The sequence below is a fragment of the Calliphora vicina genome, chromosome 4 (assembly GCF_958450345.1).
Source record: "Calliphora vicina chromosome 4, idCalVici1.1, whole genome shotgun sequence".
Taxonomy (NCBI): Eukaryota; Metazoa; Arthropoda; class Insecta; order Diptera; family Calliphoridae; genus Calliphora; species Calliphora vicina.
In genome coordinates, this window is record NC_088783.1 from 84332867 (window position 1) to 84351665 (window position 18799).

At 30.6% G+C, this 18799-nt stretch overlaps 3 protein-coding genes across 3 annotated transcripts; 1 reads left to right on the plus strand and 2 right to left on the minus strand.

Moving 5' to 3' along the window:
• Positions 1–201: 201 nt before the first annotated feature.
• LOC135957160 (RUN domain-containing protein 1) lies at positions 202–5171 on the minus strand. The gene is made up of 3 exons (XM_065507847.1): positions 3437–5171; positions 499–1401; positions 202–436 (listed from the first exon to the last, which is right to left on the minus strand). The coding sequence occupies exons 1-3, from the start codon at positions 5023–5025 to the stop codon at positions 247–249; spliced, it is 2682 nt and encodes an 893-aa protein (XP_065363919.1). The 5' UTR covers positions 5026–5171; the 3' UTR covers positions 202–246.
• A 1191-nt stretch (positions 5172–6362) lies between these two features.
• On the plus strand, positions 6363–9135 carry bcn92 (LYR motif-containing protein bcn92). The gene is made up of 3 exons (XM_065509809.1): positions 6363–6537; positions 6615–6735; positions 8846–9135. The coding sequence occupies exons 1-3, from the start codon at positions 6458–6460 to the stop codon at positions 8921–8923; spliced, it is 279 nt and encodes a 92-aa protein (XP_065365881.1). The 5' UTR covers positions 6363–6457; the 3' UTR covers positions 8924–9135.
• Positions 9136–9249: 114 nt separating this feature from the next.
• Positions 9250–15334, minus strand: Pgd (phosphogluconate dehydrogenase). The gene is made up of 5 exons (XM_065509808.1): positions 15185–15334; positions 14890–14998; positions 14709–14823; positions 10420–11290; positions 9250–9794 (listed from the first exon to the last, which is right to left on the minus strand). Exons 1-5 carry the CDS (start codon positions 15190–15192, stop codon positions 9452–9454), a joined length of 1446 nt encoding a protein of 481 aa, XP_065365880.1. The 5' UTR covers positions 15193–15334; the 3' UTR covers positions 9250–9451.
• Between the last annotated feature and the right edge of the window lie 3465 nt (positions 15335–18799).

Below are 18799 nucleotides of genomic sequence, written 5' to 3' on the forward strand. Positions count from 1 at the left end.
GTTATTGACTTTCAAGCAAAAAAATCTCCTAAAATAATACTACTATGTATGCTATGTTTATTGTGTTATCGTTACCAACCAGCAGAGACCTGAGCCGAACGCCTAAGAGTCGGTTAAGCCAAGCCACCGAGTCGTGAAATATTAGGACATTGTGACAATATAGGAGACCTTGTAAGTCGACCAACTATATTTGTGTGTATGTCTAGTCTAAGGTGTGTTTATGGTAGAGTGTGTCCTTTAAATCCTTTATAGATTACGAAAATGTCGTATGGCCAAATCGACGGGCAAATCAAAATCATATTTTGACAATGTGTCAATAGAACGTAGAGCATCGCGAAAACCAGTGCAGGCAACATAGCTGGAACTCGTGTAGTAATTTTCGATAAGATCAGTGCAACTAAATATTAAATTCAACCATTCCACTAGTTGATGGCAACTGAAAAAACAAATACGAAAACAATTAACTAAATATTTGCAAGCATCTAGAAATGAACTCACTTTAGTCCAGCGCATACGAAAGCCTTGAAATGTGCATTATAACTTCGTTTATAGGGACGATGCATGGCTATAATGCTGCCCACAATACTAAGCAAATTCTGCTTTGCTGTCACTATCTGCGAATTGACAATATCCAAGTTGAAACTTTGCGAAAGTTTTCGAGCCGGAGTGTTATTGTACTCATCGCCATGTTTAAGGTAATAATACTCCAATATCAATTCCCACGCATGCATTGGTCTTGTACTACCAGTGCTAAAGAATCCTCCACCGCCATCGGTAGTCCAGTTATAACTTGAATCTGTTCCTTCAGTATCTTCATAGCCGAATGAAGCTGCCGACGACATAAATGAAGAGGCATCAAAGTCGCGAGCACGATAACTGTGTTCTGCTACAAAAACTGGGGACGGATTAAGGCAGCGCATAAATGGAACTATAAGACTTGAAGTTACAGGGGGTATTGATTCCACTCTTAGGCCATGTTGCATTAGTTTTAACAAAGTCATGGCAAAGTTTTTTCGCACAGCTGTTGTCAATTCTTTGCTTAGAGTATTAATGGTATCACCACGAATTCGGGCACATTGTACCATGCGTCTGTTGTTTTGCTGTTGCCAATCATAGTAATCGTACGCATCCAAGTCCTCGTCATCCGAACCGGAAGAAATAGTATATGGTTTAAGATGCTTTTGTTGATTTGTTGCTGATATTTTGGAACGATTTCGACTGCATGATGGAGGGATTGTTGTTATAATGCCATTTTTCAATGCAGCTTCTTCAGTGTCTGCAAATGTTTTTGACTTTTTCATAGCTTTGCGTAGTTTTGTAAGTTTCTCACGATCAAAACTTAAGGTTGCCGCCAATGATGCTACTTCCTGTATGTCCACTTCTAGTTGAGCACGCAAGTCACTGAAATCGAGAAAAAAAATCATCAATCATTATTATAGTGATAATTCTGCTCACAGCATCATATTGTGAATATTATTTTTCCAAACTAATAGTATTGTATTTAAGTAAGAATGAAATATTATTAGAAAATAAACCACCGTTTTTAAAAGGTAAAAACGAAACAATACTTTTTTATCATTGATCACGTTGAAGATCAATTAACTCGTTATCGTGAATGAGCCATTTCGATTTTACAAGAGATAAGATAATAACACAGTGATACAAAAGTTAACATAACTGTGGCTATTATTAACATATCTGTGGATATTATTAACATAGATGTGGAACATACAACATTGAATAAATGCTTTGAGTTGATCATTGTATAAATAGATCGTCCATGAAGCTACTGGAAGGATGATGGCGCTGTGTATAAATAGTGTCTGCGGTGGCAGTCGGAGTTTAGTTTATGATAGATACTGTTAAAAGTAACATCAACTGTATTACCAGTGTATAATTGTACATTATAAAGTATGTACATTAAGAGAAAGTGACTATTTAAATTGTTGTGTAAAATTTAATAAATAAAGAGTTGTTGCAATTTTAAACTACTAAACTGCTTTTATTTGCAATCAAAAGTATCTTGTTTATTTAAAGGAAAAAGGTAAAAACGTAACAAAATTTTCTATTACTTGAAAATATCTGTGGATAATTTCACAAAAGCTACTTTGGAAAGCTACTTTAATATGCTTTTTTACTAAAATAAGAACAATATATTTTACTTTCTCACGATCAAAATGGAAAAAGTGTATTTTTTTAATCTTAAAAGACCGTAACTCAGCCATTTCTTTACCTTTTTAAAAAGGCAAAACTCATGTATTTCAAATAAAAGAACCAATTTTTTCATCAATAATTTGTAACTTTAAGAAAATCGTTATTTCACTACATTTCCTAATTTCTATATGAGAACTTCTGCTAATTTTTGGTGTGCATATAGGGTTTTTATCCCGGGAATTCCCGGTACAAATTTCCCGGGAATTTTTGCAATTTTTCACTACCCGATTCCCGGAATTTTTAGTCGGGAATCCCGGGAATTAAAAACTGACGAAAATACATAGAAAACAAATTAGAACTCTGTTTTTTTCACCAAAAAAGTTTTTTTTTACAGTTTTTTTGTTTATTTCTTAGCAATAATAGACCACTTATTATTATTATTTAGTATGTATTTGGGGTTTTTCGTATGAAAATTTAAAAAGAGAATTCATTATTTATAGAATTTATTTCTTATTGAATCATTCTAATGTCTTTAAATTTCTTCCTCAAATCCGTAACAAAATAGCTTCAAAAATGTATTAAATGATTAAATTTTTCTTCAATTAAAATCTAGTACAAAAAGGTTTAAGACAATTTTTTCAATTAATTTTGTAAATGATTTGATTTAACAAAAATTTAATCATTCAAAGTTTGAATAAATTCTGTTATTAATTTAAAATTAAAATAAAATTAATTCAGTTTAAACAAAGACTTTGGAATGAATCTAAAAAATTAAATATTAGGAATGGATTTATGGAATGAAAGGCTGACATTTTTTAATTACGGATTAAGATTTTAGTGAATTAAGCTCAAATTTTTCGAAGCTCTGATATTTAATAATTATAACACTAAGTTTTTATATGAAATTTGGCTATAATATTCCTAATTTACAGTATCATTATTTATTTCGGGAATAGCCGGGTACCCGGAAATGTAGAAAAAAATTTCCCGATTCCCGGGAATCAAAAAAGATCGGGAAATTAAAAACCCTATGTGCATAGTGTAATTTAATTATTAACCCAATATTTCAAAATGATTTTCATTAGATTGATTTAAACGCATTTAGTTCACGCAGTAGTTTAAGAATATAGCAAGGCGTCGAAAAGAATCTAGATATTAGAGATCTCATAGAATATTAATTAATAATTAATAATTAATTAACTATTTAAAGTAAAATACTACATACTTGTTTTAATGCAAAAGAAATAAAATGCTTAAATCCTGCATTTAATATTTTACTTACCCCCAGTGGTTTCCTTTGTGGGTTTTCTTTAAAGTATTCTTTTGAAACTGCTCTTGTTTGGTGCCAAAGTGTGTGGTGGCAAACATCTGCATCAATAATGAAGCCTTATCCATCAAACCGTGTGCCTTACTATGGAGACTTTCTCTCACTCTCATGGAATCGCCTGAATTTGCATTCTTGTTCAACTCTACTTCTGAACTGGGACCAGATGTTGAACGAAATGTATCCACATCTTCACCACTTGCAATTTTCGCAACATCAGCTAAAGATTTATTTGATTCTTTTTTCTTTTTGGCAGCATAACTATTGTATGCTTCGCAAAACTTTTCGCTGCCATTAAGAGTTTTCATTTTACTCTCGTCGGTGTCACACTGCAAGAAGGCAATGAAACGTTCAAGATCTGTGATTTGGGTTTTTAATTGTGCAACCAGTTGTTCTTTCATCTTCAAAGGGCCAACAAATTCACCGATGGCGTTATCGACATGCGACTTTAATTCTTCAGCCGAAAGCTCGGGCAACTTGTTCTCATCAACTTTGAAATTAAGTTTTTGCTTCAATTCATCAATAATGATTTTCTGTTTTTCTAGTAGAATATGTTGAGGCAGTACGGGAGCACCCGATTCATAAGCAATTTTTTCCAATTCAGTTAGTTGGTTTTTTAAATGATCTATGAGTTCGAACTGATGCTGATCGTTGATCGTACTGCTAGTATTATCTTCGCCATTGTGATTATGAGCCGAAGATGAACCACTTCGGAACGTGGCAGTTGTTTTGGCTGAAGGAGGCTCTGGTATACCTTGAAAAGCAAATTCTTCAAGATCTCTTAACAATTGGTCGCGTTCGTTGGCTGGTGCCTCAACAATCTGTCGTACTCTTAGCTGGACATGCGCGAAATGGGAGGTGAGTGCCATTAGGGATGAAGTAAGCATTTCTTGCTCATCCTCCAAACCCTTTAAACGTGCCATTTCAGCGACTTCATCTGTATGCTGATGGAAATCATGTTTATCCTGACTATCTGAACTCAACAATTCCAGCTCAGACTCTGGACTTAATAGCTCTGATGACGGGGTCACAGCATCATCATAATTAGCTCCCAAAGGAGACCATCGTTCACTTAACGGTTGCAAGCCGTCATCAAAATCCACTTGAGCATCATCGCCATCAATGTCCGTCATTGCATCTAAATGTGATGGTAGTGGTAGTTGTTGCTCTTCGGCTGGTGTAAACACTAAAGCTGTGCATGTGGGTTGTGTGGTTTTTAACGTCTCTATATGTGTTAAATTTGCGGGGGCGTCCGTTGCGGTTGGTGTGCCTGTATTGATGTTAGCGAGACTGCCAAATACATTTTCCTTGATTTTTTCTTCGCAGCTGTTAAAAGATTGCAACGCAAATTCTTCTCTAACAATATGATTTTCGAGGTCTTTATTTTGTTTTTCACTTGTATTAAACGTGTCAACCTTGCTAATTGACGTCTCCTCCGACTGTCCCTCATCTTTATTTAGTTCATCAAAGTTCGCATCGAATTTTCCTTGAAAATTTAACTCTTTTCCCAGTTTACATTCAATTTTCTCACAGTCCGTTGTATTCATATTTGTTAAGTTGTTATTAACAATAGCATCATTAATTTCTCCAATTTATTTCACTGTTTTTTCAACACTTTAAAGTAAACTTTTCACTTTTTCTTTCAGTTTGCGTAAAAATCAATTTTTCAAGTACATGTTATTGTGTGTGTATGTTTTTTTCCATTATGTTTTATTCAATTAGTGTCAGTCAGACTTTGTATAACAGTAAAATGTAACAATCAAACATATGGTGGTTAATACTGCAAATACCAATACAACGGTAATTGTAACAGATTTGTCAATCTATTACAAAATTTAATAGGCACTCCTGTTTTTTACTAAATAAGATTGGAAACAAACCAATTAATACATAGATTTGGCATCACTTTTTAACGTTTTAAGCGAAGGCATAAACCTTAACGAACTAAATATAGCAACCCTGTTTTTAAAACATACTTTGGAATCCTTACATGGTGGTGTCAGTTCTACAAAAAGAACAATTGGTCTTACCAAATGTCAAAAAACAGAATTGAAAAATTAAAAAAACTGTGTATCAAAACTTATTATAGTATGGATAATTGAATAGTGGGGGCTTAGTTTATTTATATACAAAATACATATTTTGCTAATAAGCTTAGAATATGTAGATATTGAAATATAAAAACAATCTTTGACGGCTACTAGAACCAAACAAGCAAAGAAAAGTAATCAGCTGTTTGAATGAATCTACCTTAAATGAATTTGGTTGGCTTGTAACTTTTTTTCCAAATGAAATATTATATAGAAATAGAAATATTTTTAGTTGAAATTATAGAGTTAAATCGATGACATTTTTATTTAGCGATGTGAAAAATAAAACTAATGTAGGTATGTGCGAAAATTCTGTGAAATTAGACAAATTTTGAGTAATAAAAATTGGTTGTTTGTTTATTGCTATCTCATTATTTTTTATCATCTTCATTGTATTTTAAACAGTTAACATTTCTGTTGCAGTACAAAGTGAAGTGACTCTAATTTTAAAAATTTCCCATACATCGAAAGTTGACGGAAATTAAAACAGTATCATTTTAAAAACTATTGTGTAAAAGTTGAAAAACATCACTATATAGAAATAAAAAAATAATAATTATTGTATTTTCAAATTCTTATTTTTATGTTCTGTTAGTTAATAGATTTAATTTATTCGGATAATTAATTATGTCAGAATTGTTTACAATTTCAGCGATTGCAAAGTCACTAGATTTGAATGAAAAATCTCTAAATTATCATTACTGGTTTTGTTATTGTTGTTATTTTTATCAAAACAGCTGACTGTTATTTTATTGCTGTTTTTTTATTTTCTTTTTGTTTTCGATTTCATCACTTAACCAATGCGGTAGAGGACTGGTGAACTGTAGATTCGACACAAAATTTGTTCATATTTATTGGAACTGCAAAAAATCATTGAAAAATCACAAAAATGTCTACACGTCGTCAAGTTTCTTTCTTATACCGCCAATTGTTGCGTGAGGCTGAAAAACTGCCATCATATAACTTCAGGTAAAATCATATAAGAGTTTTGAAACTTGCCTATTTTCTGAATTATATATTTAGTTTTTCTTATCTATTTGTTACAGGATGTATGCTGTCCGCAAAATACGAGATACATTCCGTGCTAATAGAACTATAAACGATTTTGAGAAAATTGATCAGCAAATCATGTATGGAAAACAAAGTCTAGAAATGATACGCCGGCAGGTATGTTCGTATATTCATATTTTATGTTCAAATTATATTAGATGGGTTTCGTTTGAACAAATTTAAGGAATTAATTTTTCATATTTAGTTGAATTTTAAAGGAATATTTAGTTAAAAAGTGGTTTTGTGGCGGTTATGTGTAACAAATCAAAAGACCTTACCCCGACCAAGATTTTTCACCAGTGTCAAAGATTCAATTTATTTTCGGCATAAATGAAGATGATTTATTATATGCATAATTAACCAATATAGGAGTTATATCACTTTATCGTTAATATATGGAATAGTAAATTGCTCCTACATATAATTAATGAATTATATGAACATTATGGATATCATTGAATACTTCAAAATATGTATATGTATATATGGTCCAGTTTATTATCATTGTGAACCTTAAGTCTAAAAGTGGGTCTGGGCTAATTAACAACTCGCTCGTCATTATCATTATTTCTTAAGGACTCAGGATCGTTTTCGTTGTTTGTCCTTCAATAATTTTGCGTCTTGTTCTGGCGCGTGTGTGATGTGAGGTTTCTTGTAACGATCAATGTTATACGTCGTTTACACCAACCGCGTGTCTTTTAATTTGTATAAACCCTGGGGGAGTCCATAAAAGCTCATCGGTACGATTTAAAACCCAAATCGTAAATTGGTGGATTACCATTTATAAATCAGCGTATGAACTGGTAAAGTACCATTATCACTCTTGATTTTAATAACAAGGTTTAAGCGTTCCAGCTTCCTTTATGAAGATATAGGTCTAATAGGGACTTACTTGAATCGTCGTATTATAACCAGGAAATTTGTGAGTCGTTATGCACCACCAACAAACTTTAACAACTAATTTATTGATGACACATGTTATTTTTTTCAAAAGTAATAAACAGTTCAGGAAATACCATAGTTGGGGGTAGTGCACTAATTTTTAACTATCACTAATAGTTAGTGGTAGTGTAAAATATTTCACTAATTTTTTTAATGTTTAGTGATGAGTTGAAAAATATAAGCCTCACTCAATAATAGTGATAGTGTAGTTAAAATTTTTTAACTAATAATATTTTGAAAATAGTTAAAATATTTTGTTTTGCAGCCTAATGAAATAATTTTTTCTACACTAAAATTTTTAGTTAAAAAAATATTCCTGCACTATTTTTTTCAACAAAGAAATGTTTTACTCTATTCATAGTTTAAGTTAATATATTTAAGGAAAAAACGTAAAAGCGGTATATAAATATACAAATTACAATAAAAAGAGAAATAAGCAATTACACATAAAATAATTAGCGACTATTGGCTTTAAGTAAAACAAGCTTTTCGAAATTCGAATCACTTAATTTATTTCTCGGAGGAGAATCCACCATTCCACTAAAAGAAAATAAACGCTCTACTGGAGCAGAAGAAGCCAAAGGCGTGTTAAATTTAAAAAACATTTGCCTTATTATTGGATATTTTTTGAGACTGCAAATATCAGTGTCCGAGCTTAAAAGGAATGCACGTATTTCACTATGCCATCTTTCTGAACAAAGGTTGAAGGCCCTAATATTGAAGATGTTAATAAACTAAGTAATTTCTTCAATAACTTTTTCACTTACTGTCAATTTCCCCAAAATCTAAGAATCCTACATTATCAGTGTTTTTTTGTGTTATTATTTCTTCGGATGCTGAAAAACACTTTTAATCTTGCTCAACAAACATCTGTATATTTAATATTCTAGTTTAAACTGGAATAACTTCACGATCACTAATTTTGAATATATTAGTGCAAAGAAAATTATTGAAGCTTTTTTTTAGTTATTGTTAAATTTTTTAACTATTTGAGTTTAGTGCTTATTTCTACACTACCACTTAATTGATTTATAGTTAAAAAAATATCACTATCACTAAAAAATATTAGTGATAAAAATATAAGCTTCACTACCACTAAAGCTGATGAAAATTAGTTAAAACTATATTTTTTAAAATAATATTTAGTGCTAGTGAAATGTTGATTGCACTCAACATTTAGTGCACTACCCCCAACTCTGGGAAATACATTTTTATAACATTAGCAAATGATCAGCCCAAATAAATTTTGTATATTTAAAACAATTAAATTTTATCTCTCTTTTAGGCAATAATTGGACATTTGTATACTGCCGAGAAACTTGTAATTGAAAAGAAACCAACATTGCGCCCCTCAGACGATTAGTCGATCAGAAATCATATATGCGGACTAATAGTTGTTACATAATCTTGCACCATGAAATATTTAAGATACAATATTTCAATTTGTTCTTTTTTTGCATTTTAGGCTTTAAAATTTATAGTGAAAATGAAAAAACCAAAAAAAAATGTTTAAAACTAAAGTTAAGATATCAATAAATACAAAGAAAAACACACATAAAAACATTTAAATTGTAACCATCTTGTATAATTTAATATCATATTGAAGTGTATGTATCTAATAACAATTGTTAAACCCAAACGAAAATTAAAACAAAAATATGAGATAAATTAAAATAAGAAAAGAAAAGATAAGTATAATTGCATTTAATACATGATCTATACTAATTAAATACATTGAAATCGAAATTATTTAACAATTAATTCTTAGCCAAACATTTTAGTTAATAAGTTTTCCGATGGAATGTCAAAATGCGCCATGACTTATATACGATTGAGAGAAGAAAATGCTTTTACAAATATTATGTATCTGGCTCACAATTCTGGAGACAGTCTATGCATCATAAGTACTAGCTGACACATTACCACCGGTTCCAGTCCAATTGGTGTGCACAAATTTACCCTCTTCACCCAAAAGTTCATAGGTATGTGCACCAAAATAATCTCTCTGAGCTTGCAAAAGGTTGGCTGGTAATCTTTCAGAGCGATATCCATCATAGAATGATAAAGCTGTTGATAGAGCTGGAACTGGTACACCCCACAAAAAGGCATTCGATACAACTTGACGCCATGAGGCTTGGCCAGTTGCTATGGCTTTTTTGAAGAAGGGATCCAATAGTAAATTCGACAACTTGGAATTGCTATCGTAAGCATCCTTTATATTTCCCAAGAAAACACTAAAAAAGGAGAGAGAAAAAGATGTAAGTTATTAAAAGAAATTTATCGTTTTTAGTTTTATAAGATTTAAATACAAAGCGTCGATGTGTCAAGAAGACAAAATTCAGCAGTGCAAAAATAACAAAAATTCTTGTTTTTAAATATTTTTGCAATCTGTCAATTACTTATTAGGTATGGTATACTTTGTTTGGAATCATTTATAATGATAAATAATCATAGTTTAGAACAAAGTATACCGTTTAGAACCAAAATATAACGTTTAGAAGAAGTGCGTTGCCGACTTATTAGTAATTTTCTGGGAATTTCCGCATTTTAAATAAATAAACAATAACACAAAACATATAAAATATAAGCTGCTAACTATTACGAGTTCAAAATAGAACTTGTAATAGTTTGCAACGAGAGAACACTCTCTAAAATTTATACGCTCTTGATTTTTTCTCTACTTGCAAGTTTTTTAGTTAATGAACGCTTTTCCAGTAACAATTGTTACTAACTAGTAACAACTTTTAGTTATTGAACATAGCTTTTTTTTATAATTATCAAAAATATATGTATGTACATAAGTCAAATGTATTTACTCTTGTACTTCAAAATAAAAATAATTAAAATAACGCAATTTACCTTCTAATAATACAGCCACCTCTCCACATTAAAGCAATGCCACCATAATTTAAATTCCATTTATTCACATTGGCAGCTTCGCGCATCAACATGAATCCCTGGGCATACGATACAATTTTCGCACAATATAGAGCATGTTTAATGTGGTTTAAGAACTCCTTTAAGTTGTCCACCTTAATGGGTGTGTTGGGTCCCTGCAATTGTTTACTGGCAGCCACACGCTCGTCTTTAAGAGCAGACAGACAGCGGGAAAATACAGCCTCACCAATCAATGTCACCGGTATACCATATTGTAGGGCAGCTATAGCAGTCCATTTGCCAGTGCCTTTCTGACCAGCTGTATCACGTATGCGCTCTATTAAATGACCCTTTGCATCTTTATATTTCAAAATATCTGCGGTTATTTCGATTAAGAATGAGTCCAATTCTTCGCGGTTCCATTTGTCGAATTCTTGAGCAATTTCATCTGGTTTCATACCCAAGCTGGTCATTATGTGATAAGCTTCACATATCAATTGCATATCACCATATTCAATGCCATTGTGGACCATTTTTACAAAATGGCCAGCACCACCTTCACCAACCCAATCGCAACAGGGCTGACCATCAGCCTTGGCACAAATAGCTTGGAAAATGGGTTTAATTAAAGGCCAGGCTTCTGGGTGACCACCTGGCATTAGGGAGGGACCATAGCGGGCACCCTCCTCTCCACCACTGACACCAGAGCCCACAAAGAGTATACCCTTCGCTTTCAATTCATCACAACGTCGGGCGGTATCCAAATACTCTGAATTGCCACCATCAATGATAACATCGCCGGCAGATAACAAGGGCACAAGTTGTTGTATGAAACTATCCACGGCTTGTCCAGCTGGAAATACATTTGATGGGAAATGTATAAATTATACAGTCATACAGGTAGTGAATGAAATTAGAATGTATGAGTAATCACGTTTTCGTATGCAATATCTTATAATTAAAATGTATAACAAGGTTTTCTTATTTTTTTTTCCAGATTTAATAATGAACTTGAAATAAATATTGCGTGTATGTTATCATGAACTTGACTATTTGATCTTGTACATTTTAATGCTTGTAAATAATTAGAAAGTATGTTAAATTATAATTTAGGTTGTATGTTTTATTTTTATTCGTTAAAGCCAGAAATGACATTGATACGTTCATATGCTCTCATAAGTTGTGACTTTATGTTCTTTTTAAAACTAACTTAATGTATGATTTATCAAAAGTTAAGTACAAGATTTATTAGAGTATCTTATTGCAATTTCATACTTTTGCAAAATAGAAAATAAAATTCTGTACCCATAGAGAATTATGTTTCAAGTTTTAGGTTTTTGACAATTACATCTCGTCTTTATGTTACCCTATGGCTGTACCCTTTTATGGAAGCGAAAAAAACGCACAAAAGTACATGGATTCATTTGTTTAATGTTCTGTGTTTTATTGTTATGATCATGTCTGAAGTTTTCATGAACTAGAAAAACAAAAATTTGCACATAAAATATGCTATAAAAACTATGCAGAAAAATGCACTATATACAGCAATATATGGAATACAAAATGTAAAATATTGTTAAAAATATGCAATAATAAAATTAATTTTAAATTAAATTTATATGTTGTTGTATACAAAAACGTTAGTATAAAGACTCAACATTTTTTTTATTAAATTTAAAATATGCAATCAAAATTGTAAAAATTGAAATTATATACGTATAAAAGCAAAATATGCTACAATATGTAATTATAACAAAATATGCTACATCAAATCGATGCCATTTTGTTGCAAGTAATCAGGTCAATTCAAACAAAAAATATTTTATATCCCACAATTATATAAGAGAAATAATGTTGAGTCGATGTCCTTCAGTAGTGAGCGCTGTTTTGCAAGAACGACAATTTATTGAAAATTTTCCACGGAAAGGTTGACACAAGCTACTGGGCCAATACTGTAGTAAAGAGAAAATTGAGGAAAAAGATTTAAAACTCAATTCATTTAATTCGCTACAACTATTTACCCCGATATACTAGACGATAGTGTGCTGGACTATCAACCTGAGCATTGCGGGTTCGATTCCTGCCAGAGACAAAAGACTTCGCAGTTTGTGTTTGTTTAAAAAAAGAATAAAAAATAATGCACCCTGGAATGTTCAAATGTGGATTTCTTATGCCATTTGACTTTAGATACCCCAAGGTTCTGATTGAATTCGAAACAGTTGTACCTAACTTAAAACAATTGCTGCCATAAGCAATGTTTATTTTTAGCTTGCTTTTTTTAATTTAGATAAAATATGAAAATGTAGAGTTTTTAGTTTATTTGTTCATACTTTAAAAAAACAAAAGTAATCAGACAAGACACAGTGACGAAGAATTCCATATTCCGATCGAAAGTGGAAACTATTTCGTATTTTGTAAAAAGTTTTTGGTATTTGCTTGTAAGAATTGTTTTTCTCAATTTCTGTCAATTTGTTTAATAATTCTGTACATGGATTTTGTTTTCAAAACCTTGCCAAATTAACATTCTGCGAAAGTTGGTAATCTTGGGTCGAAAACAGTAATTCACATTATTAAATTATTTGCGAATTAACAAAATCAAACGGAAAAAGAAGCAAAAACCTTTAATATTGTGCAAATAATATATTATAAATATATGTATATAATTCTTCTGTACGTGTGTTAGTAACTGAACTCCTCCTTAACGGCTAGGCCGATTTCGATGAAATTGTTGTGTGTATTTAAGTGGGTCCCTGGATGGTTTAGATTCATAATTGAGCTATATAGGTACTATGTGCGTGGCACCTCCCATATGAAGTAAACATTTATTATTGCATATCTGGAGTACTTTTATAGTGGGAGTCTTCAAACTTTATGTGAGCTATGGCAGAACAACGTTTGCCGAGACAGCTAGTAATATTATAAATTATTTAATAAACGTTTTTAAAATCTTGAATAAAATTAACCAACTTTCTATGTGTTCACTAAAGGCTATAAACTATTAAAAGTTACGATATTTTTTTAAATAAGCTTCATAAAGAAATTTAAATTTCAAGATTTAATTAGTAGGTAATTTTAGAACTTGCACTGGAATATTGCTACGGATCTTTGCGGGTCAGCGAATGTTAAATCGTTGATTTAGATGATTAATTTAATATTATAATATATAGGTATTTGAAGAAGCGTTTAACTACTATTTTATTAATTTATCTGTTATCAATATTTTAAGTTATGAAATAATTAAGTTGAGTGAGTTTCAAATTTTATTATTTGCGATTGTTATTAAATGATATAGTTTTTAAATCATATTAGTTTCAAGTTGGTAAACTTAAAAACTTTCAAATAACAACAATTCAAAATATTGACAGTCATTAAATAATCAATAGCGTTGTGACGTTACACAAATCTGACGATTGAATAGTGCACACAAAATTTTACACTTCACCCTCCAACTTAAACAATCGAATCAATATTTAAATTTTGCCGTACGTTTGCAATACTTGCATGAGTTTACACTATGTGAAATAATTATAAAGTTTAATTAATTATTTTTTATAATTAAAAACTTAGGGTAATGTAACCAAGTTTTCGTTACTAATCGAAGTTATACTACTGATATAGTAATATTAATAATAAATACGATAAGTAAATAAACTTACTGATCGTTCAAAAGAGTTTTATTTTATTTCATTCATAGTAATATATTCATAGTAATTCATTTCATTTCACTCTTCTTGGCCAATAAACATTCAGAATGCACTTTTTGTCTCCCATTATCCTGATTTTGTGTCATTTTGATGCACTTTTCAATGATAGGTAAATTTAATTATAGAAGATACAAACGCACTTACAGTCATATATAAAAACGTTAAGGTTCTGTTATTTCTGAACTATGTGCGGGCACTCAAAAATGTTTACGTTTCTATTATTATAATTACTAGACATATTTCAAAATATATCAAAATACTATTGGTATTGATCTTATAATTATTACGTCCAGTGTAAGTACAACATGTAGTGTAAACATGTGTGTAGTTTGAATGTGAAATTGTAACCCGTTTAGAGGTGTAAAGGGTAAACGGAGAGGAGAATTTGCGAAAGGTATAGCGATAGATAATGATATTATACATATTAGTGTGTGCGTTTGAATAAAAAAAATCGCTTTTTAATCATTCTGTCGTTTCTCATCCCTTCCTTCTCCATACAAACGATCGTTTGAACTTTTGTTAACAATAAATACACATACGAATAAATGACATTGCATTGACACTTACCTTTTACCAATAACATGACTTTGCGTGGACTTTTCAATTTGTTCACCATATCGGCCAAAGACTTGGCACCAATAATGTTTGTGCCCTTAGCTTCATTCTTTAAAAAGTGATCCACCTAATTTTGTATTAAAAAAAACCATTACTTTGTATTAGAAACAAGAGATTAATAATTGGATTGTACCTTATCCACTGTACGATTGTAGGCGCAGACAACAAACCCCTTAGAGTCCATGTTCAATATCAAATTTTGGCCCATCACGGCCAAACCAATCAAGGCTATATCTGCTTTTCTATTTTAAAGTAGAAAACATATCATATTAGGTATCTAAAATCTAATTAATTGCATTAATTTTGTAAAATTTGATATTATACCTACATAGTAACATGGATTTTTAGTTAATAACCTTGCTTTTTTTGTTAATATTTTGCTTACATTAATAATTTATAATTAAGTATAAGTTGTTTTTGTTACTTACTGTGACATTTTGTATTTTTAACTTCACTAAATATTAATTTATGCAGCTAGATTTTTACAAACAGAAAATGTTTTTAATTTTGGTTTTGAGTAACTCTAAACCTTTTCTTAATTATTACTTTGATTATAATGGTCCGTTTATTTTCGCGATCGCGCGATTACTAATTATTTTTTTGTTTGCAAAACTGAAACACGTTCTCTTCCAATAAATGAGCTTTTCTCAAAAAAGCTTTAACATATGCTGATAAGCTTTGATCGTTTGGAATGTTTACAGCAGAATTTTTAACTTTATTTCAGAGGCGTATGTTTCATATTAAAACTGTCTATAGGGGGAAGTTCAATATCTGAAAAGTTTTTTGTTTAATCTCAATACTGAAAATAATTTAATAATATTTATTATCGCCCATGTTCTGAAAAGCGAATATCGCTTCAAAATCTGCGTTTTCGATTTAAAATGCCAAACAGGTGTTCTGACAAACGAAAACGCTAGAAATTTGGCATTTCCAAACCGCTAGTTATACTGAAACCAATAGCAAATCGCGTGGTTTTCAGAACATGCTGAAATGCGTTTTTCTAACCGTAAGCGATTTTAAAACACTGCTTTTCCCAGAACATGGACAATATGGCCATATGTATTATATATTATACTAGTTAACTGCCCCGGCTTCGCCCGGTAGCATGTACTAATGTTAGTTCGTCAAGTTTCTTATTTATTTGCAAATAAAATATCTAAATTTGTACTGCATACTTTAGGGAGCTTTTTTTTGAGCTTTCTTTTTACTCGGAATTTTTTTTCTTTACAAACCATCTCCTGAAAATTTCGAATCGAAAATAAAAATATCAGCCAAATCGCTCCAGCCGTTCTCATGTGATGCCATTACATACATGGACCATTTAATTTTTATATATATAGAAGATAGATAGATATATGTATACAGTAGCCCAATAAAGTCTACATACAGGAATTCAAATTAAATTTCTTTCGTTGAAAGCTGTATTTGTAAGTTAAAAGTAGTGAAATATATTTGTTAAAAAAATAAATTCACACTAAAAAAAATTAAAACAACATCACTTAAGTCGGGTTTAGCAACATTTCCTATCACTTCTAAAATTTCACCGTTATTAAATTTTTTGATTCTGAGTCAAATAACGAAAATTTTTTTGGGTTTTTTTGGCTTTAATGTTCAAAATATTATGAAACTTAATAGTCCCGCCCACACAAAAGTAGGCGTGACCGAGAATAAATTTTTCGTTATTTTACTCAGAATCAATAACTCTAATAACGGTGAACTTTTGGGCGTTATTTGAATTTATTTATTATTATATATAAAAAAAAACTAAAAAAACTGCTTTAAATTAAAGTAACATAATAATTTTTCCTGTATGTATGTAGACTTTCTTGGGCTACTGTATATGTATTACAATCTTACAATTATAAATTACATTTAAACTTAACTGCTGAAAATAATTTTCAAATTTTTGTATGAAAAACACTCGAAAATTATTTAAAAAATTAGTGATTTTCATACAAAAATTGTTCTTTCGATTTCTGACCTGTAGGCAGTCGAAAAGTTTTGAATTTGGACTTTTAATACCGATATGGGGCGGAGCCTCAATGGGGTATGAACAATTAAAAATGATGCCAAATTTTTGTTCGATCCGATTTGAATATGTGTATAATCTACAAGTGGAATGAGACTAGTGGAAAATATAAGATAAACATTAGAGTGACAGCCGATTTTTTTAAATTTCTAAGTTGAGGGTCATTGGACCCCAAGTGTTCTTAAGGTTAAAATCCATTTTTGCACTGTTATTGTAAATCTAGGACCTTAAGGTATATTTTTCGCAAGTTTCATTAAAATCGGCACAAAAATATATAACATTTCACTATCTTTTCATTAGAAATACCAAATATTGAAACATTTTACCTTTGACCTTTACGATTTAAAGGTTAACGTTTTCCGATTTTAGTAAAACTTTCAGACCATATTTAAAATTACCAGGACTATAATATTATGAATAGGTTTTACTTAAAATTTATAACAGTAAGGAAATTGGGCCCATTCGACAAAATATGGACAAAAAAATTGTTTTTCTTGAAAATCGCAAAATTAAATCGCAGGTACGGAAAAACTGTAAGAGGTATTGACATAATTTTTTTCATATTTTTATTCCCTATTATGATCTCAATAAATCCCAATGTGATGATCAACAAATTCTGAAATTTGTTTAACAAAATTTTTAAAAATTTGAAAATGGAGATTCGAAACAGCCGTTAAAAAATATTTGTTTGGCCATACCTGCGACTAGGTTAACGGTATCGTACGAAGACAAAAAGTCATACACAAGTAAATAAGGATATAAGTAAAAATTAACTTTTATTTCAATATTTCTCAAAATATGTTAATTTATTTTCCTAAAGTTATTGTTCAAGTGGCCTGAGACGCGTTAATGGTCTGGGGAATTTTTAATAACTTTAAAATTTTTTAACCAATTTTTGTCATTTATATCTCATTTCAACGTCAATTACGTACACATTTCGATTATTTTGCATCCAATTGCAAAAGTATTTATTTAGTAGTAAATTTTTTTTCCGAATTTTAGCGATAATACAGTTTTTAGGACATTTTGACCCAAAAGAGATACAGGGTTAATCTCCAATCCGATTTGGCTCAAATTTTCAGCACATAACTTTTAGGCCTAGTGTCATAATATTCCACTCGCCACCCATCAAAATTCAAACATATATTTTTCCCATTGTCACTCTAATTAGATATATAATATATTATAATATATGTATGTACAAATTCAGCCCAATTATGAAAAAAAAATTCCCCGGGAGTTTTTTTCCCTTTTCTCATTTTTCCTATTCAAATTCTATGTTAAAAAAACGAAAAGGGAAAAAACTCACAGGAATTTTTTTTTATAATTGGGCTGATTATTATGTATCAAGAGTAGGAAATCGTGTATTCTTTTGACAAATTTGTAAAATTTTCAAAAATAAAATATTGAAAATGTAATGAAAGTTTTATTTATGAAATTTTAAATAAAAATGTTTGATAAAAATGTAAAAGTGAAAAAGAAATATATGAATTGTTATTGAGAATCCCGCAATTCCCCAAAAAATTTTCAAAAATCCCAAAAATGGTATTTTTAGAGTTTTGACTCTGTTGACGGACGGGCTATAAATTCCCTTTGCTAAACATTTAAAAACATATTGGGTGATACAAAACAGGTTTAAACTTTTTTAAATCAGCAATGCGATTAGTGAAAATTGGACATAAAGTTGAAATTTACATATGTCTAATTCGGAAGGCTCTGGTCTTCTCAGTAATGCGAATTTGGAAATTATTTTTCATCTTAGTACTTCCTAAACACAAGAGACTTGCGCAACTAAATTGCCTAGTGTGAAAGAGGTCTATCTCGGAATCCAATTGTAGTTTTGTTTTCCTGTCTTTTTATATCTTTTTCACGATTTGTGGCTCATAGCTGACAAACTGTGGGAAATTCAGTAAAGTAATATTCAGATTTGCATTTTGAATACTACTTTAGCATTTATTAGAATCCAGAAACGAATTAAATTTTTATAAATTGACGGAGAACCATTTAGACAAAG